Here is a 26,971-nt window from a genome sequence, read left to right as displayed (position 1 = left end):
CAGCATGTGGAACATCTTTTAACAGTCCTGTAACTTCTGCCCTCATAGACCACGCTGTTCCAGAGAAAACACAATGTGAAAAGCGCTCTTTTGTCTTATTCTCCGTGAGTACTCCCATCTGTGAAGAGAAACTACATGCTCTGAGAATGACTCTTTGGCTGCCTGTACACTTCCCCATCATGGCTGTCCAATCAAGCCATCAGAATAAAGATCAGGCTCAACATTATATTCTGCCCTGAAGGTTTCTGAAATCAAGATGCATTCTTTCTACTAAGAAGATCATACTTATCAAAATAGCCAGATAATTGCCACGAGATAATTATGATCTGTAATTATTATTGTTGGTGATTGTCAATGATGCATAGGGAAGAATACAGCTTGATTTTCAAAGCCTAACCCTGAAGAAGCATGACAATCAAAAACTTGTTTTGACTAGTTAAAATGAACCAACGTGACACAGAAGTCACAAAAGAAAAATCTCACAGAGGGAAAAATATATCCAATTGGCCTGACTCAGCTTTTCTCAAATATAAGTTACAAGTTCAAACTGTAGGAGGATCTTTCAAGAATCAAAAGGCTAGGCCAAAACTCATGGCTGAAGATAGGTTCTGGAAAGGAGTGGGACCCCTAGGCCATTCAAGTCTCTAAGGGAGAAGGATGAAGTCTGGACTCTGCTGTACCTTTAGGTACGTGTGGCAGAATCTTGTGGAATTTCATTGAATGCTATCTTAATACTACATGACATACAGATGGACAATAGAGACTGGACAAAGGTCATATTTGCAGTGAATAATTAAAAGTATCCACCTCTAGTTCTATAGATTTCTGGTTCAAGTTGTTCAATTCCAAGGCAGCAGAGAGGCTCATACTCTATTTGAAAGCTCCTGTGCTACTTCAGCGCTAGGCCAATATGATTTGATGCATTTTGACTGTGGCATGGATAAAGTCAATGTAGTAAGCTTTTAATACAGCAAAATATTTCAAACTAACTTTGGTAACATTTAATCTGTTTTACCTTAGGCCCTATAGAGACCCAATTTTGAAAATCTCAAATAAATGAAGATTCCCATTTCAAAAGATGAACTGTAGCCAACAGAAGAAATGTGTCTACATTACCATGAAAAAAAGTATTTTTCAGAAATGTGTATCTCACAAATACATTTTACAAAAATGAGATTTCAAAAATATCAGGCAAGATGCACTCGCTTTTTCTGCCTCATTTGTTAAAATCACTTCCTGTCCATTTCATCATCATCCCCATATTCTACCATACAGTGGCCTTGTTTATAATGCCTGAATGGATTAAGAAATCCTGAGGCTTGGCCTGAACCCAGTGGAAAGAAGACAGGATAAAGCTAGATGTGTCTAATACTTGCTTCTTTCCTCCCAAGACACCTTCAGCCCAAACTATTAAGATCTTTCAAATTCCTGCAATTACCTTCTAAGATCACTGAAGTAGGACAGCCTATAGCTCCATTTCATCCTGCAGCATAAAGACTACAGTGGGGTCTTTTATTTGTAAATAAATGGGGGTATATTCTGTAACAAAAAAATAAATCAAAGATTACATTTGAAGGCATAATTTTATTACGTTCACTACTGGGAGAAAGGTAATCTCAATATATGCATTCTTTCTCTACTTCATTGAAATCTAAACAGTACACTGTTGTATGCAAAAGGTTGTTTCAGTAAAAGATATTTTTGGTACTTTAAAAGGCTGGTTTTGCTATTATTCTTGAAAAAACTAAGTCTCTTGCCTGACCTATTTTTCATGTCCTTTGTTAATTTGCTGAGCAAACCCTTTTCATCCACTTTATATATAAAGTATGTAAGTTAAATCTCAGTCATAGCTCCCTCTTTATCCTGTCAACATATCTTAAAGACAGATATGCATATCAGACTTGGGGTGCTGCTCTGCCTCACTGCTCACAGAAAGTAGGGGCAAATTAATCCAAAGTACAAAGTTGACTGTAAATGAAATGGAGTTTACTATGTATAACAAACTGTATACATTTATTGTGTATGCACACACACACACACACACACACATATATGTGTGTGTGTGTGTATATATATATATATATATATATATATATATAGGTAATTTATTTAACTTGATGCACATTACTATATTCTGTTACCGTGCTATTAATATTCCAAACATTTACAAGTATCCCCTTTTAAGCTATTTGTAGCTTCCCTTAAAGACTAGGTTAGCAATATGGTAGCAACAGCATTTGATACGATACAAATATTCCTGATGATAAATAATGACAAAAAAACTCATATTTCATATAATGTTTTACGAAACAATTTCAAAGTACTCATCAGTATCTCACTTTCTATAACTGGATAAACACAATAATGAAACTGGAGGGCAACAAAATTCAAATGGATTGAACAAAAAGTGGATAGTCAGGAAAAGCCAATCTTAGTCTCAGGATTATTGACTTCTAAGAACCCCAAATTTACCCCTATTGGAAAATATGCCCTGTGCAATGTGAAAAATAAAAGTAATTTGTTTTAGAAAAGTTTCATATAAGATTTTAAAACACAGGCATAGTCTCAAGTGGTTAAAAAAAATAAGAAATTTGTTAATAGCATTTAATATCTTCAAAATATGATTAATTAGCAAGCTAAAACATGTAAACTGTGTTTAGATTTGAATATGTGCTGTCAATCTGAAATCATGGGTTCCATTGTGTATCAGGAGACCAAACTGTTCTGCGAATAAGTGTGTGTGGTAGAGCAACAGTGGCCCCCTCGCTGCTCCACCCTGCCTCCCCCGCAAAAAAGGAAAGATTCTAAACACAGCATATTAACTTACAAAATGTTCCAATACAATGATTAGATGTATCATATGTAAGCCTTTTTTCCTTTAACTTATTCTCCAAATTTGGCCAAACTAAATATTTAATACATAAATCCTGCCCCATAGCAGTGATCCCCACAGGATTGTTTCTTGTAATCCCTTTGACATTCTCTTGCCTTAGCTTATCACTCAAAACAATGATGGTCTAGAAAGAGGTTCTGAATATCAACTCAAGGGTTAGAGTTTAAGTAAAAGCAGTTAGAGCAAAAGGAAACAGACACACACATCCTCAAATGCACTCAATCAGGGCAACTCTCCTGACAATGGCTGAATTTCATTCCAAACAGATTAATTTAATGATAGCTTTGCTATTAAAACAATTTTCAAGTAAAACATTCAAGCATATTTCAATATAAGGAAAAAAGGATATTTCACTAAAAGGGAAAAAGCAGCTACAATTTAAAAATTTACTCCACAATGAAATGAACAAGAACTCTGAAACAAAGACACGGAGAGAGTGTTGGCCTGTGGAGACAAAGGCCTGCCACATGGCAGGGGGAGTGACTCAGCTCTGGGACAACCTAATGGCACTTTCCTTCCTCCCACACCTGTATCTGCTTGAGAACCACAAACTTGAGTCATGGCTTAAGAATATTTGATTTCAACAATAAACTTAAGGTAGTATTATTTTCACTTTTCCTCTGAAAGGTAAGTTGAGAGAGAACACAAATGACTCACAGTCGAGATTTATGCTCTAGGTGTGTATATGGCCATATATATTTGTTTTAAAAAATTTGATTATGACAAGCTTCAGGTAAAAATCATTTTCAAAGGTTCAATTTTTCATTTACATATAACCAATACATCTTATTTACACATGTATGACTCCATTTTTATTCAACTTCCTTCATATTAAGTGTATATTTTAACTGGTGTGTAACTGTTATATACTGTGTTTACAGAAACACTAAACATCCTCTTATTCACTAGCAGTTTTGATAATAGTTTTGTCTCCACATTGAGAAATGAATATAGTTAAAAGCTCAATGTATAACATAAAGATGAAAACCCAGTGTTAACATCCTGTCTAGGGCCACATCAGGTATTCAAGGAGTCAACTGCCCCAATTGCATATATTATAGTTGCAACAAAACACAAAGCAAATATGATTCTGAAGACCCTGAAAAAGAGATCTAACTTATTAGACATTAACCACTGCTTAATGGTATTGATGTTCATTCTAACCTGGGTTCATTTTTTTTTTCCCAAAAGAACACTGATTTTTTTTTTGTAATATTTAACCTTAAAAAGGTATCTTAGGTCTTTAACCCTCAGAGAACTGGTATATTTTGGCAGCTAATCAAAAAAATAATCAGGAACATGTATCTTTGCGCAGTCTCCAAAGGGTTAAAGTGCAGAAATTGTCTGTCACTTGTTATATAAGGCACCCTATTCCACTTTTTTCTTAAAAGAAACTTTTTCTTTGGTTTCCTGTAATTTTTCAGTGAGTCTATCCTTTGTTTCTTCCATTTTCTCTGTGAGAAGCTCCTTGGTCTCTTCCATCCTGTCCTGCAGATACTCCTTAACAGGAGGTGGTGTTGACATGTAGCCCCGACTACGCAAATACTTCACAGTAAAGGAGGTTCCTCCCAAAGTCACGGTATATCGGGCAGGTGTTGCGATCTGAGGAGAAAATACAGGCAGACCAATAGCCAATCATGATTATCGTCTTAAGCAAAAACAATTTGAAATTAAAATTCTTAGTAATAGCCAAACAGCATAAATTACTTTATTGCTTGATCAGGCCAACATAGTTACAGCCCACATGGTTTACCCTCCTAACAAGGGATGCTTCTTCTGTAAATGCATTTCACAAATATCTGTCACTTAGGCACTGACCCAAAGATTAAGAATATTTTTTTTAATGTTTATTTTTTTAATTTTTGATAGACAGAGTATGAGCAGGTAAGGGGCAGAGAAAGAGAGGGAAACACAGAATCTGAAGCAGGCTCCAGGCTCTGAGCTGTCAGCAGAGCCTGACACAAGGTTCAAGCCCACGAACCACAAGATCATGACCTGAGCCAAAGTCAGACACTTAACCAACTGAGCCACCCAGGCGCCCCAAGGATTACAGAGTATTTGCAATAGAAGCACTGGGGCCTATAACCATGTGCTAGTGAACGTGGGGACATGCTCATTGGGAAATGAGAAAGATGGCTCAGGACCACTACGAACAACAAACATGCAAATGCTTCTGTTCCTTAAAAACCCTGCCAATCTATAGACTGTGCATCTAGAACTAAACCAGAACCAAACTACTTCAAATGGGCGAGAGGCAAACATGACCAAATGTTTATTCTTTACTGAATTTAGTTTAGTTTCACTTCCAAATCCCTTTGACTTTTCCAGGCCTTATGCTACTTTCTCATTACAACCCACCCTGGGTCTGGAATCCCAATTGGGAACTTCCAGGAAGCCAAAAAAAGTAGTTGGTACATATGTTGCAGACACACACAGGTTTAACTCTGACCAGAGATTTAAGGACTAAAGCTAAAAAGCAGACAAACTGGTCAAAGAGCAACACAAAAGTGGAGAGAGTCTATATCACATTCTGAGGCTTCCGTGTCAAAATTCAGTACCAAAACTCTTTGAAGGAGCCACGTCTGTTCTCTACCTCCAACTTCCCTCTTCATTCTCTCTTGAACTTACTCTAACCGAGCATTCACCCTCCACCTCTCATCATAGTCACTGTAGAGGCCTGTGAACCATTAGAGCCAATGGAGATAGCCCCCTGCCCCCATCTACTCCTTGGAGCATGCCCTCAACTGGCTGCCATGCCCTCACTTCCCTGGTTTCCTTCAGCTTCAGAGGCTGCCACTTTCCAGTCCTACCTGTCCATTCCTCCTCCTGTTGCCTACCTCTGAGCACTATGGGGCAGCATTCAGTCCCTGCACTCCTTTTCTCTGCCTGGCTCACTCCCTTGGCAGTCTTTTCCAGTTTCATGTCTGTAGTGCCATCTATACATTAATGATTCTTAGATTTCCAGACCAAGCCTTTTCCCTAAATTCCAGTATATACAACCTCCTACTCATTTCTGCCTGCACGTCTAATAGGATCTCAAAATATCATTTATTCAAAACTGATCTCATGGTGTTCAATGGTCCCACCCCAAACCTGCTCCTCTTAAAGCTGTCTGCATCTCAGGAAATGGCAACTCTATTCTTACGTTGCTCAGGCCAAACATCTGTAAGACAGCTTCGACTCCTTTCTCTTGCATAATTTACATTCAACCATTAAAAAATTCCATCAGCTCCACCTTCAAAACATATCTAGAATCCACCTACTACTTAGTGCCTCTTCTGCTACCACCTGGGTCCTAGCCTCTATCAGCTCTTGCAGACACCACTGCAATAAACCCTCCTTTGCTAGGTCTCTGGGCTTCTGCACTTGCCCTGCTATATATACAGACAATACAGCAGCCAAAATGATTTTGTTAAAACACAAGTCAGATGCTCAAAATTGCCCAGTGACTTCCCATCTCCTCTGAGTAAAAGCCAGAGTGGCCTGTAAGGCCTCTGTTGCCTCTCTACTGTTCACTCATCCCAGACACACTGGCTTCCTCCCTGTTCCCTCAAATACGCCAGGTATCCTGCAGCCTCAGGACTTTGCACTTGGCTTTCTCCTCCTTGAATGCTCTTCTCCCATACAGCTGCCTGATTAACTCCCTCACCTTCTGGCAACCATCCCTCTGAAAAAAACAAAAACAAAACCAAAAACCAGAAACAAACCCCGAACACAAACACATCCTCTCTTGCTGGTTTGCTCTCTCTTCTGAACATTTACCATCATCTAAACACCGTGTGTGCGTGTGTGTGTGTGTGTGTGTGAACTTTACTTTCTTTGCTTAACCGCCACCCACTATTAGAATGTAAGTTCCATGAGGGCATGTACTTTGTGCCATTTTATCGAATTAGTTATTCCCAGTACCTAGAATGGCACTTGACACACAGTAGGGGCTCAACAAATTTTTGTCAATTCAAACAAAGGTGCACTTTCAGGACAGTGCTAGCGGGCTGAGGAGTGTGTCACAGTCAGTACCAGAAGGTCACACACAGGTTGTTTTTCTCCTCTTTGCCACACCTCTTTTTGAAAGGGGCTTTGCCTTATTGAAGCAATAAATCTCAGTCTTTGTTACTCCACCTGAGAAACTGTGGGTTACAGAAAATACCCAGGAGAATCCCCTGCACGTTTCCCACCTCAGAGGGACAGTGAGAGGGAAGAAACACTGCTGATACTAACCTAACTACATGTACAAGTTCATGTTTCAAATCCCAACCTACAAACACGTACTGAGCACTAATGTGCCAACAAAGCACAATACCAGGCATAGCGAAAACAAAGAGAAAGAAGAAATGACTCTGAATTCCCATTCTAGGCTCTTAAAATCAAATAGAGAAACCAAACAATAAAAAAACAAAAACAAAAAAACCCTAACACCAGACCACGATATGAACACACATAATATGGGAGCACAGGATAAGGAGCTATTATAATTAAGGAAATAATAATCATACCCATTATAACTAGAAACTTGATAATTTATGAATTTAATAAGTTTCAATGTTGAAAAACTCAGCAACTAAATGTTAGACCTCTGGTCAAAATTACAATAAAAAAGGAAATCTCCCAAGATTTCAGAGGATTTTAATGAAGATGACAGAACAAAACAATGATACTTATACTACTATAAAACCATAATTCTAAGCATTTTTATACAACAGAATTAAAGTAACATCTAGTTTCCAAATGTTTTCTACTTGTTTTCTTTCTTAGAATGAAGACATATAGAACTTCTTAACTGTCAACTGAGAAAAATTAGATTAATATGGCTAATTTCCACAATTCACAATGAATCTCCTTTTCTAAAATAAAGACCAATAGATATAGAAACTCTATTTATAAAGATGTCATTGTCTCAAATCCAGAGAACAGGTATTAAAAACTATAAACTTCTAAAATGAAATATATGTAATGCTACTAAGTCTAGGTTTATCCCATAAAACAATTTGAACTAAACTTTATTATTTTACTTATTAAGAAGAACTATTATAAACTGTAAAAATAAATGCTAAATATCACTAAAAATCAGGTGGCATGTGGATCTCTGAATAAGGAAAATTAATATACTGTAAGTGGGAGAAATGTCAAAAAGATGACTTCTGGAAATTTGTTTCACATTTTGTGATCACAACAGGTTAGGAATGATCTACCTATTTTCAAGGCACTTCTTCCTAAACCATCATTTTATATATACTTAAATTTTTTATTTTTAATTAAAAAAAATTTTTTTAATCTTTATTTATTTTTGAGAGAGACAGATAGCATGTGAGCAGAAGAGCAGAGAAAGAGGTAGACACAGAATCTGAAGCAGGCTCCAGACTCTGAGCTGTCAGCACAGAGCCTGCCGCAGCGCTTGAACTCACAAACTGTGAGATCATGACCTGAGCTGGTCAGACACTCAACTGACTGAGCCACCCAGGCGCCCCATACTTAAAATTTTGAAACTTAAAAAACATTTTAAACTGTAGCCATTAGACATACATGAAATTTGGTATTTTAAGTTACAAAAGAACTAATATGGAGTTTTATGAGGAACTGAGCAGGTCATTGGTTAAGTGTGAAGAGCAACTGATTTACAACTGTACTTACCTTAAACAAGGCATATGCTGTTAGGGCATTTCCACTCTGGGAATTTTTCAGAATGTTTACTACACTGTCAGGTAACCCAATGAGTTCTAGAAAAGGAACGACATTCACTCCTCTAAGAAAGAAACAAAGTAATTTAGATATATGTACACACAAACTTAAAGGGATAAATATTTTCAAAAAATTTTCTGAAAACACCAAAACCAAATTTTGTTTAAAAGTCACTTCTGCATTATCAAGCACTGTGATTTCACTCTATAAGAACATGTACAGAACATCGGTGTTGTACTGTATCTGTTTGCGGCTTCTGCTTTGCTTCTGCACATGGTCATCCCTAATTACCACATTAAAAAAAAAAATAGAAGGATCTAGCTGAGTTAAATTAATTGCTTTATGTGATCTAAAAGGAAATAAAGGACCAGAATTATTTACCTGGTCTTAGTTTCCTCAATCAAATACCACTTTCTCAGAAAGCTCCAATTCAAACTTCAAGACCTAAGCTTTTCACCTCTAAAATTTTATGTCAGGTTATACTATTATTGTAAAAGCAATACTACAGTATCACTTGTGTTATTATGCAAAGAAGAAATAATTCTATGGGTATTCTAAAAGGATGCCTCTATTCTATTAGCAGGCTTAAAAGGCAGGTGAAGAAGCAATTACCATAAATTGCAACACATTTTTGGAGGGAGGGACAGAAGGCAAAGTCTCTAATATGAACTGTTAAGCTCTAATTTATTTTTAGTTTCCCTGATTATCAACATTTCGCATACTGGTGTGTGCTCTTTCACACTCTTGCTCTATCACTGTGTGTTGTTTTGCAGACATTGTGACCCTTGACTCCTAAATCAGAACAAGGTTCTTGTTCTGTGCTTTCCTACATGCACATAGTTATCACATTCAGGAAATGTAACATATAACATGAGTATATAATGATACACAATATATTATTTAATATTAAAATTTCCTGAATTGTCCCAGCATGTCCTTTAAATCACTATCTTGTCATTTCTCTCTGGTCTCCTTTTCTCTAGAAGTACTCCCCAGAACTTTTTGTTGAAGACAGCAGGATAGTTTTTGACACTGAGATTTTTGAAGCATCCAGGCCTGTTGTATGGGAGAATATCCCTCAATTTGGATTTGTCTGATTTTTTCCTCTTGATCAGGTTCAGGTTAAACATTTTTCAACAGGAAAACTGCACAGTTAATTCTGTCTGTCTCAGTGCATCATAACAGAAGCCACATGATGTCACTTTGTCCCATCGCTGGTATTGTGACTCTTGGTTAAGGTAGGCTCCACAGTGTGTTCCACTGTATAGATATCCTTTCTTTTTGTAATTAAGAAAGGGAATTGCCTAGATCCATTATTATCATGGATAGCTGTATCCTGTATAATATATAATAGCTAGCAAAATCCTAATTTATTCTTAATATTAAAAAAATAATTTGGGGGCACCTGGATGGCTCAGTCGGTTAAGTGTCCAACTTCAGCTCAGGTCATGATCTCATGGTTTGTGGGTTTGAGCCCCGCATTGGGCTCTGTGCTGACAGCTCAGAGCCTGGAGCCTGCTTTGGATTCTGTGCTTCCTCTCTCTCTCTCTGCTCCTCCCCTGCTCGCATTCTGTCTCTCTGGCTCTCAAAAATGAATAAATGTTAAAAAAAATTTTTTTTAAATAATAATAATTTGGGGCATCTGGGGGTTCAGTTGGTTAAGCATCCAACTTTGGCTCAGGTCATGATCTCGAAGTTCCTGAATTTGAGGCCCACATCAGGCTGTCTGCTGTCCGCACAGAGCCCGCTTCAGATCTTCTGTCTCCCACTTTCTCTGCCCCTTTGTTTGCACTCTCTCTCAAAAATAAATATTTAAAAAGATTAATTAATTGGGGGAAAGTTGTTATCCCTCTATGACTTCACTATAATACTACAAAATCAGGGACTACTCTCAAGAACATATGGCTGACCATCAAGGAAAATTACCTATCATCTATAAGAGGAAAGCAGATAACTGAAGGAATCTTTAAAAAGTTTTATGAAGTCGACTCTAAGTCCAATCTGGTTTCTTCTTTCTCCACCATCAGTTCCTTTTCAAATCTCTTTCTTAGATAATGACAGAATCCCATTTAAAGCAAGACTTAGTACTACAAGGACTTAGCTAGTCTGTGGATCGAATCAGGACACAATGCACCAGAATATGCTAATTATATATTCTAGAACCAATACAATTATAAAATTATTTAATTAATCATTTCCTAGCCCAGTATGTACAATCTCCCTATTTAATAGCAACCATGAAGGGGGAAAAAAGACAAAGATTTGGCCAAAAATCAGACAAAATTGAGTGATGAAAAAAAAAAAAAACCTATCATAAAGATCAAACAATAATTACCTCAGACACCTTGCACAAGTATCTTTTATAAAATTAAGAAGTAAATACTTGGTTCTATTTAATTCTAAAATATTGATTTGATGATTTCATTATTTTAAGAAAAATAACTCTCATTTTCTTTGGAACTGCTGTATACGAAATACTAATGAGGGACTGATTTAAATAGTAATATCTACTTGTCACTTTTTACTTGAAAGTTTCCATGGTCTGACAGAAATCTGTGCTTCACAAACTGCCAGCTTTATGGATGTTTCAATTGATGAAGAAATACGCAAGGGCATAAACGCATTCACAGTACATATAAAATGCAGTAAAAATTAGGCAGGATTTTGCCTCAGAATGGATCTGTAACTTTAGAGACTTAAGGCCTAAAACACGAGGCACCTCACTATGATGCCCTACGGACAAAACCATCCTCACAAAGCTACATTTGATCAGAGAGCATTTCTGGTTGGAAGATGTAAGATCTCTGCAAGGTTTGCCAGATAGAACACACAACAAAGCTTAAAGTAAAATCTATTAACATATACAATTTAGATCTCCCTGAAATAAAATGTTTCAGAAGTCTAAGATCTTTATCACTGAGTTAACTAAATACAGAATGGCATTTCGTTCTCTGATGTCTAGAAAAGCGGTAATAATTCTAGTTGTCAGAGTGACTAAAACAAACACTGGTCAGTAACACAGTGTGATGTCAAATGCCCATCTTCCAAGTTACAAACTATTTTTTCCCTTTCTTTTACTAGTTAAGTAGGTAATAAGCAAATAACAGAGAATTTGCCCAGCTACAACAAAAAAAATAAAGCCAATCTCGTCAGTTGAATTGAAAACCTATATTTAATACAATCAACTTCAATCTAGTAATAAAACCACATCGCAGTGAAAGATACACTGCCATTAGAACATATCCTCAATCCTTATTTTGTAAGTATTACCTGTGATAAGATCGTTACTTAGAAGAAATCAACTTTCTGAAGGCATAGGATTTAATAAAAACATTAGGAACTGTTCTGGGAAGCAACACATCCTACAAAATTGAAATTAACTGTGTGATGGTAGAACAGAACTGGACCAGTGCAGTGGTGGTGGGTCTGGCAACCACAGTCCCATGCTGACAAACAGCCAAAAGGCAAATTGTGATGGATAAAGGGACATGACTTTAAAGTGGATATTCTTACCACCACGTTTATATACAAACCATTCTGCAGAAAAAGAGGGAGAAGATAATGCACACACAGGGAATAACAGAATGTCACCACAACCACCTGAGTGCCAGACAACATTGAAAAAGTCTTAAGCATAATTATTCACATCACTAGGTTACTTGGGGTCTGCTTTTTCAGTTATAGAACTCTTTTACTTAAGAAGGTAAGGAAAAGGAAAAGGAACAAAAGTGCTCCTTTTAACAGTCCAAATGAGACCTCATATTCAATTAATTAAAAACATAAATTGCTCCCTCCAAGGCCTCCTGGCCAAATGCTTACAAAGGGCAACCTACGGTGGACAGAACTATCACTCATATCATTTTCCAGAGCACTGCATCAGGAAACCCTCAATAGTTCAAAAAAGAACATTTGATATGTACACATTAATTAAATACAGCTAAATCCTATAATAATTTTTATTCAAAATGGTACATGATTTAAACCAAGGGCAGTTTTGAAGACTTCCATAAATATTACACACGTTCATAAAAATGTCATTAATGAGAAAGATAATTCCATTAAGTATACATATAAGTATCTTCTATAAAGGATAATAATACATGATGAAGAAGGATATAATTGAATATTAGGAAGATAATGGAGAGAAAGATGTAAAGAGAATCAGAACAGCATCAACTACACAAGGTAAAAAACCCTTTTAGAACTTTTGTAAAGAAACACCTCTAATCCTGTGTTTTCCAAAAGTAGTCTTCATTATCTTTTAGTTTGTAAAAAATAACTTTGTCCCCAAAATGACATATTTTATTAATACCTTAATATCAAACCATTAAATAAAACCAAATATTGAATATTAGTGGACTTTTAGAAAGAATAAAATAATTCTAGAGCCATAGGAGATTTTACTAAAATGTCAAAGTAGTGTACAACATCGGGCCATTTCATTGCCTTCAGGATGGTGAGCTCCTTCAGCTCTTATAGCCCAGGCCACTACAAGAAAAGCCCACACAGTACGTTCAAAGAACAGGCACACACGCATCAAAATGCTTTGGTTACTAGTGGCAAAAACAAACTGGAAATCATTGAGATCTGTTTCAATGTGTGCTCCTGCTCCTAAAACACCATAAATAACTTACCTTAAAAGAAAGGAAGAATATTTAACAAGAAAAGCACATTTAGAAATTTTGTGTTTTACAATACCTACAGGCTAGGCCCACCAAATTAACTATTTTTAAAAGTTTATTTTAGTGGTGGTAAGAACACCTAACACAAGATCTACACTCTTAGGTTTAAGTATACAACAAATTAACTTCTGATTAAAACAAAAGACTTACCTTGACATTTATCAGATGTGGGTAACACTAAAACATAAGTCTGCAATTTGTTTATTTTTGTATCTGCAACAGGTATTAGCCAGGTTTTGGCAAAAATATCATATTAACTTCCCACCAAAATCATACATAAGGCAAAATAATAGGTAATTTTTTACATTCATGAAAACTTCAAGAAATACAGAAGTATAGAACTCATGGTGCTGCCAAATTTCTGAACTCTCTTACATTGACAGATGAGCATAAGAGCACGGGCTCTGAAATAAGCCACCAAAATATTTTGGGAAAAGCTAAGTTATTTTGACTTATTTTGCTTAATTTCATTAATAAAATGGGAATAATTACACTACCTGCTTCATATAGTTATGAGAATTAAATGAGATGATACCGTTTAAAATGTTAGTATAATGCCTGTTATACACACAAAGCAAATTTAGCTAAGAAAATATCAAAAACAGCTATGACAAACAGTCATCAGTTAAAGACATTAAAGCATTAAAACTATTTGAGGCTTTCATTAGTACAATTAAGAAGATTAACATTCTGATAAAACAGGGAAAGGTGCTCAACCAAGCAAAAACTTACTTTATGGCTGCATAATAAAATGTTCCAAACCAAACACCAGAAGTTATTAGATGTACTGGAATCAAAACTTTTCCATATTGCCTAAATGTTTTCTTAAATCGCTGATAAAGACTAATAGATTTGTCTTGTAAAGGATCAGGCTCTTCCTTTCTTTCCGAAGGAGTTCCTGGGGATGTGGCATTGGATGATATAACCCTCTTGGATAAAATATCTTGCTTCCACTGTTGATGGTGAAGGACCCCCGGTTGGGGTGGATGAGCAGTAAATGGCTTCTTTTCCTTTGCAACACATTGGACAGCTGATAAGTGCAGCCATTGTTTTTGAGGGCCCTGTACCAAAACTACTCTGGATTCAGCTTTATACAAAAGTAATTGTCCCTTTATGTTTGGACAGTGTGGTTCCATGCATGTCCTATGTGCCAGTCGGAATATAGACCTTGATACATTCCATTGCATTTTGAAGAACGGTGATTAGTGGATTTCGGCTTCTACAGAGACCAGATAAAAAAAATTAAGACTATACATAGATTTCCATTTTAAACCAATCCACTTAAAAATAAATTAACTATTAGGAAATAAAGGACAGACACTGCTACCAAATCCACAGAAATTAATGTTAAGGTATGTAGTTCTAACATATCACAATTTTAAAACATTACTAAAATACATCATTTAAATAGGATATAGTAAACTAGTCCAGCAGACATCACAGAGGATAATGTTTTGAGGTTATCTTATTGCTACAAAAGGGATGTTTGTAGGACTTCTGTTTTTCTACAAAGAAGCTGTGTAGTATAATGGAAAAATCATAAGATCTAGAAACAAAAATCTGGGCCCTCATGTTGTGGGGACATAATTCTATACAATCGCGTTTGACATTTTAAGTCTAAATTCACTAGTAAAATGAGGATTACTTCACAGGGTTGTTATAGAAATTACATGAAATTTCTGATGTAAAAGTGCTTTTGTAAGTGAACAAGCATCATGTAAGTTATTACAACTGTTAAGGTCTGATAAATAGTTGATACAAGTACCATTTATTCTATAATCCCTTTGGACTAAATTAATTGCTTTCGCCGATGAGGAGATAGTTTCCAGATGTCTAAAACTTTTTGTCAGAAAGACAGTATAATGTAATTTTAAAAGAATATAGACTTTGGAATATGATAGACACAACTGAGTTAACAGTATTATTATTTTGAGCAAATTACTTAGCTTCTCTAGACATAGGTTCTCCCACTGGTTAAACAAAATTACAATATGCATTACTATATAGCAAATTAGTTCCCTTCCCTTAATATCAGGGAGTGTCACCTGACCACTAATCTCCACCCTGACCCCACACCAGCAATCTTACTACTTCTAACTACATTGTGAATAACTGATCTTATTTTTTAAACTGTACACTAAATAAGTCAACAGTATTTGAGTTAGCATTCCAATAAATACAGATACTCCATTTCACATGAATATCTGTTATCTGGGGTACAAAGCTGTCTATCATTATATAAAAATATCCACTAATGAATTGTCCCCATATAATCTCCTGACTCATCCCTAATTAAAAATTAACATCAGCTTCTATTAGGATCTCGCTGATAATCCAACAACATAATGTAAATAAATTATGAAATGAAACTGCATATCTGAAAATAGGTGCCCAGGAAACCTTTAAAGGGGATACTGAAGATTACTGCAATGAAAAGCAAAGTCAATGACAAGTAACAATCTGAAGAATCAGACCAGTTAACAACAAAAAACTACAGATGATAATAGGTGCTTCAAATAATGACTTAAATATTAAATGACTAAGAAAGACCACAGAGAAAAATGATTAAGTCCTTAATTACTTTTATGAAATTGACTTATTATTTGTTGTGAAAGTCAAGCATTAAGGATGTCTTATTGTGCTTTCTTATAGTCTATGTCCTAAGTTGTTTTGTTTTCTATAAATCTATGCTATGCCTATTCCAAAGGTGAAAAGCATCAACTGATCATTTAGTCTAAGAATTAGCTCAGGTGGAATTATAACCTAAAATTTGTCAAATATATGTATGGCTTCATTTTTCACACACAAAAAAATTCCTTTTGAATATTTTACTATGTTTTTTTGGTCTTTATTTTTGTTGGATTTGAGGATTTTCTCCAGCACCATTATCTTTGAATCATTCCTGTCTGTGGCTTTAGTGGTGTTTTCTGAACTCAAAGACTTTGTTTTGCTTTTAAATCTACTTCCTTTACAAGGCTGTTTTCCAGGAGTTCAAGTTCCCAGACTAACTTTCAGATAATCAGATTATTGTGTGTTTGTGAATAAAAGAAAAAAAGATTAAAACAATTTTTTTATAAAGTAGTTTTATTTTTTAAGTTTTATTTTATTTTATTTGAGAGAGACAGAGACAGAGTGGAGGAAGGGCAGAGAATCTCAAGCAGGCTCCATGCTGCCAGCACAGAGCCCAGTGCAGGGCTGAAACTCACGAAACCATGAGATCATGACCTGAGCTGAAACCAAGAGCCAGATGCTTAACCGACTGAGCCACCCAGGCACCCCTAAATTTTTTTTAGTGTTTATTTATTTTTGAAAGAGAGAGAGAGAGAGAGACAGAGAGAGAGAGAGAGAAGCACGAGTGGGGGAGGAGCAGAGAGAGAGGGAGACACAGAATCCGACAGGCTCCAGGCTCTGGGCTGATGGCATGGGCTGTCAGCACAGAGCCCAACGCAGGACTGGACCTACAAACTGCAAGATCATGACCTGAGACAAACTCAAAGCTTAACCGACTGAGCCACCCAGGAGCCCCAAAGAAAAAAATATTTTTAAAAAGCCTCTTTCCAAGCTTCCAGTTTGTACCTTTTTCCCTGGTTTCCCTAACTACTCCCTCCTAAAGAATATTTTTTTCCTATCCCACTTCTTATTGCCCATTAAAAAAAAATCTTTATTGAGATACAATTCTCATGCTCATTTAAGGTGTAGAATTCAAGAAATTTTAGTATATTCACAATTGTGAAACCATCCTCACAATCCCAGTTTAGAACATTTTCATCACCCCAAAAAGAAACCCCATACCCACGAACAGTCACTCACCATTTCCTCCCCATCCCAGCCCCTGCAACTATTAATCTATTTTCTGTCTCTCTATATTTGTGTATTCTGGAAATTTCATATAAATGGAATTATATTATGTGGTCTCTTGTGACTGGCTTCTTTCACTTAGCATCACATTTTTAAGAGTCACCCCTGTATTGTTCCCTTAGAAGCCAACCTTTTGGCTAGTGGTTTCTAAAACTGGCTACATATTAGAATCATGGCAGGGTGGGGATAGTGAAGGAAAGGAGAGGTAATCTGAAAAACCAGATTCCTGGTCTCCATCTAGACCTAACAAATCAGAATCTCCTACTGCCAGTTCACACCTGACAGTATGAATTTGGGGATCATTTCTCTAGGCCCAGCAAATGGCTTCAGTGACAGAGGCAACATGGTGGCAAAGGTATCATCCATTATTGTTGCCGTCATCATCATCATCATCATCAAGATATTTTTGAGCCCCTAATATGTGGTAGGAGTTTTATAAACACTTCACATGTATTAACTCAGATTATCCTCATAATAATCCTATGAAGGAGGGACTATTGTCATCTTTTCATATTTGAGGACACTAAAGCACAGAGGAAATATCATTCAACTGGTGAGTGGAGGAGCTGGGATTCAAACTTAGTCACTAAGCTATATGGCCACTTCCAGAAGAAAGAAACAGTGCCAATTTTCAGTAAACTAAGACATGTAAGACACATGATAAAAGTGCCCTAAGGAAATATATGGCCCAAGAAATTGACCTTTTTAAAAAAGTTTATTTATTTTTGAAAGAGAGCAGGGGAGGGGCAGAGAGACAAGGGAAGAGGGAGAGAATCCCAAGTAGGGTCCGCACTGTCAGTGCAGAGCCCAAAGTGGGGCTCAAAACCACAAACTGCAAGACTAGGATCTGAACCTAAATCAAGAGTCAGACACCTAACTGAGCCACCCAGGTGCCCCCCAAGAAGTTAACTTTTACCTTAAAATTAACTTTTAAATTAAAAACAAAAATTAAAATTAATTTAAATTAAATGGCAACATATGGGTAATAGCTACCATATTTGACAGTACAGCTCTAGACTTCCAAAGTGATCACAATACTGACGACATACACAGTAAGACTCATTAGATTTCAAGGAACAAACCTACTTCAGATGAATGCAAGTAAAAGTAGAGGGCAAGTACAGACTGAGTAGTATCATACATATCCTGGAATGAACAGGCTTCAGGAACAATAAAACCAAAGCAAGGTAGGAGTTATCTTGTCTCACAGCAAGCACCTGTGTATAATGGCCTCAGCCCACTGGCAGTTTCCATTTCTGGATTTTATTAGTCTGTTCATCTTTTCAATTAAAGATAAAAGTTTTCGGTTATCGGTCAATGATGGAAGTGCTACTCCTCATAAACACTACTCAGTTCAAATCAGTTATATCTGGACAAGTGGATCAGTGGCCTGAAGAAGCTGTGAACTAACAAGACTCTATTTCAGATATAAATGCAGAACCTGCAGTGATGAACAACTTAAATTTGAATTTCTTCCAATGAAATACAGTAATTTCAGTAATACATTTTTTTAAATGAGACTTAGCATATAACAAAAGCTGCCTGTTATTTCCTACCCCTAGATATGAAATTCTCACATCTATAGATGAGGAAGTGTTCTAAACTGCTTATGCTTCAGTTATAGAAATAAATGATGAAATGCATTATAGGACCCAAGAAAAGTGACACGATTACACTGCTTGTTATGACTATCCTTTTCCACCTTAGAATTATGTCATTAAGCTGTTAACACTACAAGTGAATGGCATATGATTACTGGTGCCTAATTCTCAGTATACAATCCTACCCTGTATGGTAGCGATACTGATTCTGTCATGACTTAATTTTTGTGAGCAGGCAGTAGAGTTTAACAACTGAGAGTATCCAAGAGGTCAGACTGCCCAAGTTCACATCCTGAAAACACTATAACTATAAACTATCTACTAATAAACAAGTTAATTAGCCCCCTTGTGCCCTGGTTTCCAATTTGTAACATGGGGTTAATAATAGCACCTTCTTCATAAGGTTATGAGATGAAAATAAATGTAAAAATGTTCAGAAAATGACTAGCATGTAGCAAGTGCTCATAAAATGTTACAAGTTATTATTATAAGTAAACAAGATAGTCTGTTGTCCTTATTCACAGTGAAAACAGCCTAAGGATCAGTGCCTGAGCTGAACAGGGATTATACAGGATAAATGAAAACAGTTGCCTAGGATGGCTCTGGCACAAAACTTGAAAAACTATATGAAACTGTACTAATCAAACCAATAATATCCAGTCTCTTAGGGATAGGCTCAAGACCAGGCATGAAGCAGCAGTAATATACATGTCTGAAAGTCCGGTCTCTCATGTAGCAATTCTGAGGCAAAGAGAAGATGAAGACATAGTGGTAAAGAGTAAAGCTTCCAGTTTCAGGATGAATAAGTCATGGGAATAAAAGACACAGCATAAGGAATACAGTCAATGATACATTAATAGTGTTGTACGGTGACAGATGGTAGCTACACTTACGGGAGCCCAGCATAATGTATAGAATTGTCAAATCACTACTTTGTACACCTGAAACTAATGTAACATTGTATGTCAACCATGCTCAAGAAAGAAAGAACAAAAGAAAGAAAGAAAAAGAGAGAGAAAGAGAGAAAAAGAGAAAGAAAGAAAGAAAGAAAGAAAGAAAGAAAGAAAGAAAGAAAAAGAAAGGAGTAAAAGTATAAGGAAGCAGTGGGAACCAAAAAAAGAGAAGCCAAGTTAAAGGAATGACAGAGAAGAAAGAATGGATTGGAACAAATGCCATTGAGAAAGCACAAATGTTAGAATGCTGTTGAAATTCTAGAGAAGCTATATCCTCAAATTCCAGTTCCATGAGGCAAATGAATTAGTTCATGAGATTCCTTTACTCCCTCTGTATCCTAACCAAACCCACACTGCTTAAGATTATATGAACATGTTTCTGTTCCTCACAACCTGGAACACTAAAACATTCAAACAGCACTAGAAATACAACTGAGTGCAAAAGGAATTAAGTAATTTATATTCCATTTTTATATACCAAATAACACGCTAACTAAAAAGACAGTTGAAAAAAATTCCAATAGCAAGATTTAGTTTTCTACTGTGTGAATTCAAAAAACTCTTGTCAAACAAAATCTTACTTGGAAGTTCAATAAAAATAAATAAATCAAAGCAAAGTTGCTCAGGTTAAAGCAGGAGTGGGAGGAATAGTCTTCTGGCTTGTTTCAAGTCCTCCAGCCCACAGGGCACTGTCACAGATGCCTTATGAAAACAAAATCACAAAGTAGACAAATCCTCTATAAAGAATGGTTCTACTTTGGGGCACGTGGGTGGCTCAGTTAGGCATCCAACTTCAGCTCAGGTCATGATCTCATGGTTCACTGGTTCGAGCCCCGTATCGGGCTCTGTGCTGACAGCTGAGCCTGGATCCTGCTTTGGATTCTGTTTCTCTCTCTGCCCCTCCCCTGCTCACACTCTGTCTCTCTCAAAAATAAATAAACATTAAAAAAAATGGTTTACTTCTTCTAACTACCATTTTCCTGCAAGTCACAGCACAGCACTAATTCCTTCTGAAGTCCCTGAACCCCACAAACTACACAGAAAATTGCACTGAAAATGTAGATATTGGAATCTTCTTTTTCTCTGTGGACTTTAAGTTCCTGGAGGGTGAGGAGTTTGTCTTGATTCCCAGTAGTGAGAGGGACTAGTGCAAAACCTGGCATCCAGTGGGTGTTCAACTAATTCAATTCCATGAATGTCAACAATCTGTCAGTTTTTAAAAGACTCAATTTATCTCTAATAAATGACTTCTAAAATCAATGTAGCATCTTCAATTTGGACAGTTTTGAGCAGTTAATAACTATAATATGTTAAGAGCTTGAATGGGAAAAGTAAACAACATACAATGTAAGCGAAGTGGAAATTCAAAGCATCAAAAGGAAATGTTACAAAACAAATACACTGTAACAGAAATGAAGAATGCCTTTAATGAATTCCTGGTGGATTTATAATCCACATACCCAAGGAAAGAATCAGTGAACCTGAAGGGATGTCAATAGAAACTTGCTAAACTGAAATGCAAAGAGGAAAAAAAAAAAATGCACCCTTTTCCCCATACCAAGACACATACAAAAATACCAGAACAAAACATCCAAGCATATGGGACAACTTCAGAAGTTGTAACATACACATGGTAGGAATGCCAGAAGAACAAAGAAAGAAGTAAAAGAAATATCTGAAGTAATAATACATAAGAATTGTCCAAAATTACTAACAAACACCAAACCACAGGTCCAGGAAGCTCTGAGAATCAAGTAGGATAAATATCTAAAATCCCTATCTGGGCATATCATATTCCAGTTGCAGAAAATTAAAGACAAAGAGAAAATCTTGAAAGAATTGGGGGTGGGGGGTGGACCTTACCTAGAGGGGAGCAGGAATAAAGTTAGAGCCAACATCTCATCAGAAACCAGGCACAAAAGAGAGTAAAGTGAATATTTAAAGTGCATTCAGAAAAATTATCAAAGTAGAATTCTGTATGCAGCAAAATTATCCATCAAAATGGAAAAGAAATCAATTATTTTATCAAATAAAAAAAACGGAGGGAATTCATCGCCAATACACTTGACCTTCAAGAAGGAAACAACATGGAAATTTGGATCTACATAAAAAAAAGATTGACTGAGAAGGAATCAACAAAGCCAAAATCTTTTTTATTATTAATTGATGTAGAAGATAACTGTTTAAAGTCATACTACTAATATGTTAGGTGATTAATAGCACATAAGTGAAATGAAAGATAGTGTTGTCACAAGGAATTGAGAATACCCTATGATAACACTCCACAGTAAGGCACATGTAACTACACATGAAGTATTATAGTATCATTTGAATATGGACTTAGATGAGATAAAAGTGTATTATGAACTCTAGAGGAAGAAAAATACTAGGTGATCTCACTTATGTGTAGAATCTTAAAAGAAAAAAGAAGAAATCTGAACTCATATAGAGAACAAATTAGTGGTTGCCAGAGCCTGGGAAGGAAGACATATATGGCAATGGATGTTAAACAGACTTAGTGTGGTACTCATTTTGCAATATATACAAATATTGAGTCATTATGTTGTACAACTAAAATTAATATCTTATATGCCAATTGTATGCCAATTAAAAAATAGATGTTCAACATCATTTGTCACTAGGAAGTTGCAAATTAAAACAGTAATGAGATACTACTACACACCTATTAGAATAACTAGTATTCAAAACACTAACAAACACCAAATGTTTGTGAGAATGTGGAGGGAATGTGCTGGTGGGAATGCAAAATGGCATAGGCATTTTGGAAAACAGTTTGGCAGCTTCAAAGAAAGCTAAACATAGGCTTACCGTATGATCCAGCAATAGCACTCCTAGGTACTTACCCAAATAAGTTGAGAAGTTATGTCTACAGTAAAACCTCCCACACAAACATTAATAGCAGCTTTATCAATAATTGCCCCAAACTGGAAACAACCAAGAAGTCTTTGATTAGGTGAATGGATAAGCATGCTGAGTACCTCCAAACAACAGACTATTATTTACTGATAAAAAGAAATGAGCTATGAAGCTGTGAAGCCATTAAACGACATGGAGGAATCATGTTGCCTAGTGAAAGAAGTCAATCTGAAAGGCTATATACTATATGATTCCAACTCTAACACATTCTGGAAAAGACAAAACTACAGAGACAGTAAGAACAGCAGTGGTTTCAGGGGCACCTGGGTGGCTCAGTTGGTTAAGAGTCCGACTCTTGGTTTTGGCTCAGGTTGAAACCCGTGTTTTGTTGCTGACAGCACAGAGCTTGCTTGGGATTCTCTCTCTCCCTCTCTCTGCCCCTCCCCCAACCACTCTGTCTCTCTCAAAAATAAATAAAACTTAAAAAAAAATTAAACAAAAAAAGAACAGCAGTGGTTTCAGAGGCTGCACAGTGCGAGAGGGAAAAGATAATTAGGTGGAGCATAGGGCCCTTTTAGGTAGCAAAATATTCTATATGACCCCGTAGTGGTGGATAAATGTCATTATACATTTGTCAAAACTTACATAAATAATTGTACAACAAAGAGTGAACCCTAATGCAAACTGTGGACTTCAGTTAGTACTTCAATTCTAACAAATGTGCCACACTACTACAAGATATAGGGGAAACTGTGGGGGTAGGGTTAGATAATATGGGAATTCTCTGTTATTATCTGTGTTCCATGTTTCTATAAACCTAAACTTCTCTAAAAAATAAAACCCATTAACTTTTTTTTTTTTTTAAGTACACTATGTGGCCTTGTCAGATACAACTCATATTTAGTACAGCTTTAACCTGAAGAATAGGTATGAGGAAGGGATCAATTGTAGAACTCATCAAGCTGAAACATAACAAAAGGGATAGGAAAAGAATTGTCTCTAGTTATACAAACCCTCTCAATTACTATCAAACAGGAGGACACTCAAATTTGCTTCTTTCAATAGATTAATATTCTAATTTGTTCATTTCAATCTCTTGTCTTAATCACACCTTGACTGATGCTTAGAAAAAGTAAAAGCATGCAAGTTTATTTGTAGTATTTTCTGGGCTGTTACTCTCCTCCTCCTTAATGCATTTAATGCCTTCAATTTAATTTATATTATAAAATCCACCTCCTTCAACCTATTCTGCTTTTGAGCTTTCTAATACAAGAACTGAGTGACATATACAAGCTGTGGTAATGATGGAGCCATTGTTAAATTCTTAACCTTCAAGAAAAGTTAAATCATGCCGCCTAGTGAATTCGTAACGAATTTCATTAATAATTGATTTCCAGAGCAGTCTTAAATGTGAAATGTATCATTTGTATAGAAAATCAGTGATTTTTTCCAAAATTACCATGTAAATATATTCATTTACATAAAATGTTTATATCTTTATGTCTTTACAGAGGATCTAAATTTCACAAGGCAAACCATGGTGATCTGTAATCCTAACACTGGTCCAGAATCCACATGGTTCCACTTCTACTCCCTTCTTTTCTGGGCTGGCAGGTGTTATCCCATTGCAATGGGAAAAAAGTAGGCTTTGCAATCAGAAAGATCTGAGTTCCAGCTTTTCTGGCATTACTTTACTTAGTTTTTTTTCCTTATCCCTAAAATGGGGTTAATTACACTTTTATCATATGATATTTATGACAATGAAATGAGATACAATATGTTAAGCATCTAGCATTTAGCATGCTGTAACAATAATTAATTCTAGTTTTCCTTCTTTACCTTCTCATCTGTCAACCCAGCCAAATCAAGTTTGTATTCTTCCTTCATCTAAACTTTTACCATTACTCCATTTGGACGACCCATGCAAAATCCCAGCTTCTTTAGCAATGCATTCCACCTTGAAATTATCTGATATTGCCCCACAACTGAAATCCTGAAACTACACTATCCCACCCTCTGCAGCCTCTACTTTGAGCGTTCACTCCCTTACCTTCTGGATTCTAGTTCCAAGGCCTTACCCCACCCTACCTCCTTTTTTCTTTCAAATGTAACAGCTCCTCCAGGTTTCACTCAGAAGTCTTTATCCAGCTTCAATTCTATAGTGCATTACTTGAATTACTACTCTGTCAATCTGTAATACCAGCCCACAAAATCTAATCTGGAACTAGTCCAACTATCTGTTCTTCCTACAACTACATCTCAATAGCTGAGCACTAACATAAATCACGCAACTGAGTAGATTAGTACCAGCATACACTGAGGGTAAATTACCTGATCTCAGAGAAAGCCTCTGAATGTTGTGTGACAATCCACAATAGTTCCTGATCCAATCAGCTTCCCTTTCCCTTTCCTCTCAGTGACCATTCCACACCTTTCCCAATCTCTTCAAGCCTCTTATACTTTATTTTCAGCCTCATAACATAGAAAAGATACAATCATCTCTCCTATTAAATTAAATTAAAATTCTACAATTTCTCTTACAATAAGGGCATAAGTACTTTTGCCTCACATAATCTCCTTCCCTTCCCTCTCTGAATGCATCACCCACTCTGTCTTCTCACTCTGCTCCAGCCACGGTGGCCACCCTTACAGCTCTTCCAACACGTTAAAAAGAGTATTGTAAGAATTTTGCATTAGCTGTTCCTTCTGCTTGGAATAGTCTTTCTCCAGATGTCTGCATGGCTAATTCCTTCACTTCTACAAGTCATTCTTTCTTTTTTTAATGTTTACTTATTTTTGAGAGACAAAACCTGCTTGCACACGAGAGAGAGAGAGAGAGAGAGAGAGAGAGAGAGAGAGAGAGAGAAAATCCCAAGCAGGATCCACACTGTCAGTGCAGAGCCAGGTGCTTAAATTCACAAACTGTGAGATGATGACCTGAGTCAGATGCTTAACCAACTGGGCCACCCAGGTGCGCCAGTACAAGACTCTCTTCAAATGGTATCCACTTAATGAAGTCTAACCATCCTATTTAAAATTGCAACACCACTTCCAATCTTCCCCTCCTTCCCAACGTCCCAATCTTCCTTATCTTGCTCTATTTGTTTCTTTTCTCACAGCACTTACCTTCTAACATCCTATATAATTTACTTATTTATTGTGTTTACTACCTAATGGTCCCACAAGAAAGACAAAACTATCCCACCTTCCCTTTAAAAACAAGCCAAAGTTATTAGGAATGAATTTTCTCAACTTCAGCCTTCCCCCTTTTAAAGTTAACTACATCAACACCCAACTCAGAATCCATTAACTTCCTCAGAAAAGGAACTATCTCAGCTCTCTACCATGTTCCAAATCTAACTTCTTCCTGTCTTTTCCAGGACTCCACTCAACCACATTTTCTTTATATTTTTTTACTGCTATTCTCCTTCCTATGTACTTCAACTGCCCTCTCCTCTGGCTTCTTTCCTTCAACATATAGATATGCCATTAAGAAAATAGGTCTCTCAGGGCACCTGGGTGGCTCAGTCAGTTGAGCGTCCGACTTCAGCTCAGGTCATGATCTCACGGTGAGTTCGAGCCCCACATCAGGCTCTGTGCTGACAGCTTGGAGCCTGGAGCCTGCTTTGGATTCTGGTCTCCCTCTCTCTCTGCCCCTCCCTGTTCGCGCGTGCGCTCGCTCTCTCTCTCTCTCTCTCTCTCTCAAAAATAAACATTAAAAAAAATTTTTAAAGAAAGAAAATAGGTCTCTCTGTAATATCTGCCCAATTTCCAATTATCCTCACTGTATTTAAGGATCCCTAGTTCATTGGCAGCAGTTTCTGCTAGAATTCTTGACCCACAGAGAGGAGCAATCCCACAGTTCTTCATGAATGCTGGGGTTCTCCTCACCAATTTATTTCTCACTTTCATGGTGAAAGGTATCTCCTCTAGACCCTCCCAGAGCGGGTGAGTTGTTCTTACATGATTAAGACACCTTACTATTCCAATCTCCCTAGGCCTCTGGATCCATTTCTCTGTAATATAGCAAGGCAGGTCTGGTATTTTAACTTCATTGCGGGGGGGGGGGGGGAGTCACCTTTTGTCCATGCTTCAGCCAACCAACCAAACCCCTAAGGCTACAACAGTGAATCCAGAATCTTTGCTTAGTGGTCCCTATTATCAATAAATTTGGCCTTGTCCAACTTTATGTTCCTTCCACCATTATCCCCCACCTTTAATATCCATTCCCACAAAAATCCCCCAGATTTCTACATGTATAAGTCAAAATAAATCATGTGGGTTTTAGAGTGCAGCACACCTCGTTCTGGGACACACTTTGTAGCTTCCCCTTGAGGGCCTGCGGGGACTTGGGAGTCTACTTATAGGTCTAGAAACAAAGAAGGGTGGTAGGGGTAGTTCCTGAGGAGAATCAGTTGTCTTGCAGGGCAA

At 36.7% G+C, this 26,971-nt stretch overlaps 1 protein-coding gene across 6 annotated transcripts in view; it reads right to left on the bottom strand.

Moving 5' to 3' along the window:
• Nucleotides 1-2,283: 2,283 nt before the first annotated feature.
• Nucleotides 2,284-26,971, bottom strand: part of FAM210A (family with sequence similarity 210 member A) — a 28,927-nt gene continuing 4,239 nt past the window's right edge. For 5 of the 6 annotated variants that reach the window (XM_043559411.1, XM_043559409.1, XM_043559406.1 and 2 more), the window contains 3 exons: nt 13,984-14,470; nt 8,522-8,633; nt 2,284-4,495 (listed from right to left, as the gene is read on the bottom strand). In XM_043559411.1, coding sequence (XP_043415346.1) covers nt 4,262-4,495; nt 8,522-8,633; nt 13,984-14,438 — 801 coding nt within the window. In that variant the 5' untranslated portion in view covers nt 14,439-14,470 and the 3' untranslated portion in view covers nt 2,284-4,261. Of the gene's footprint in view, nt 4,496-8,521; nt 8,634-13,983; nt 14,471-26,055; nt 26,104-26,971 lie in introns of those variants that run through there. The other variant, XM_043559408.1, reaches the window with a different exon arrangement.

The sequence above is a fragment of the Prionailurus bengalensis genome, chromosome D3 (assembly GCF_016509475.1).
Source record: "Prionailurus bengalensis isolate Pbe53 chromosome D3, Fcat_Pben_1.1_paternal_pri, whole genome shotgun sequence".
Classification (NCBI taxonomy): Eukaryota; Metazoa; Chordata; class Mammalia; order Carnivora; family Felidae; genus Prionailurus; species Prionailurus bengalensis.
Note: the sequence above shows the minus strand (reverse complement) of the source record. Positions and strands in the feature narration are given on the sequence as shown.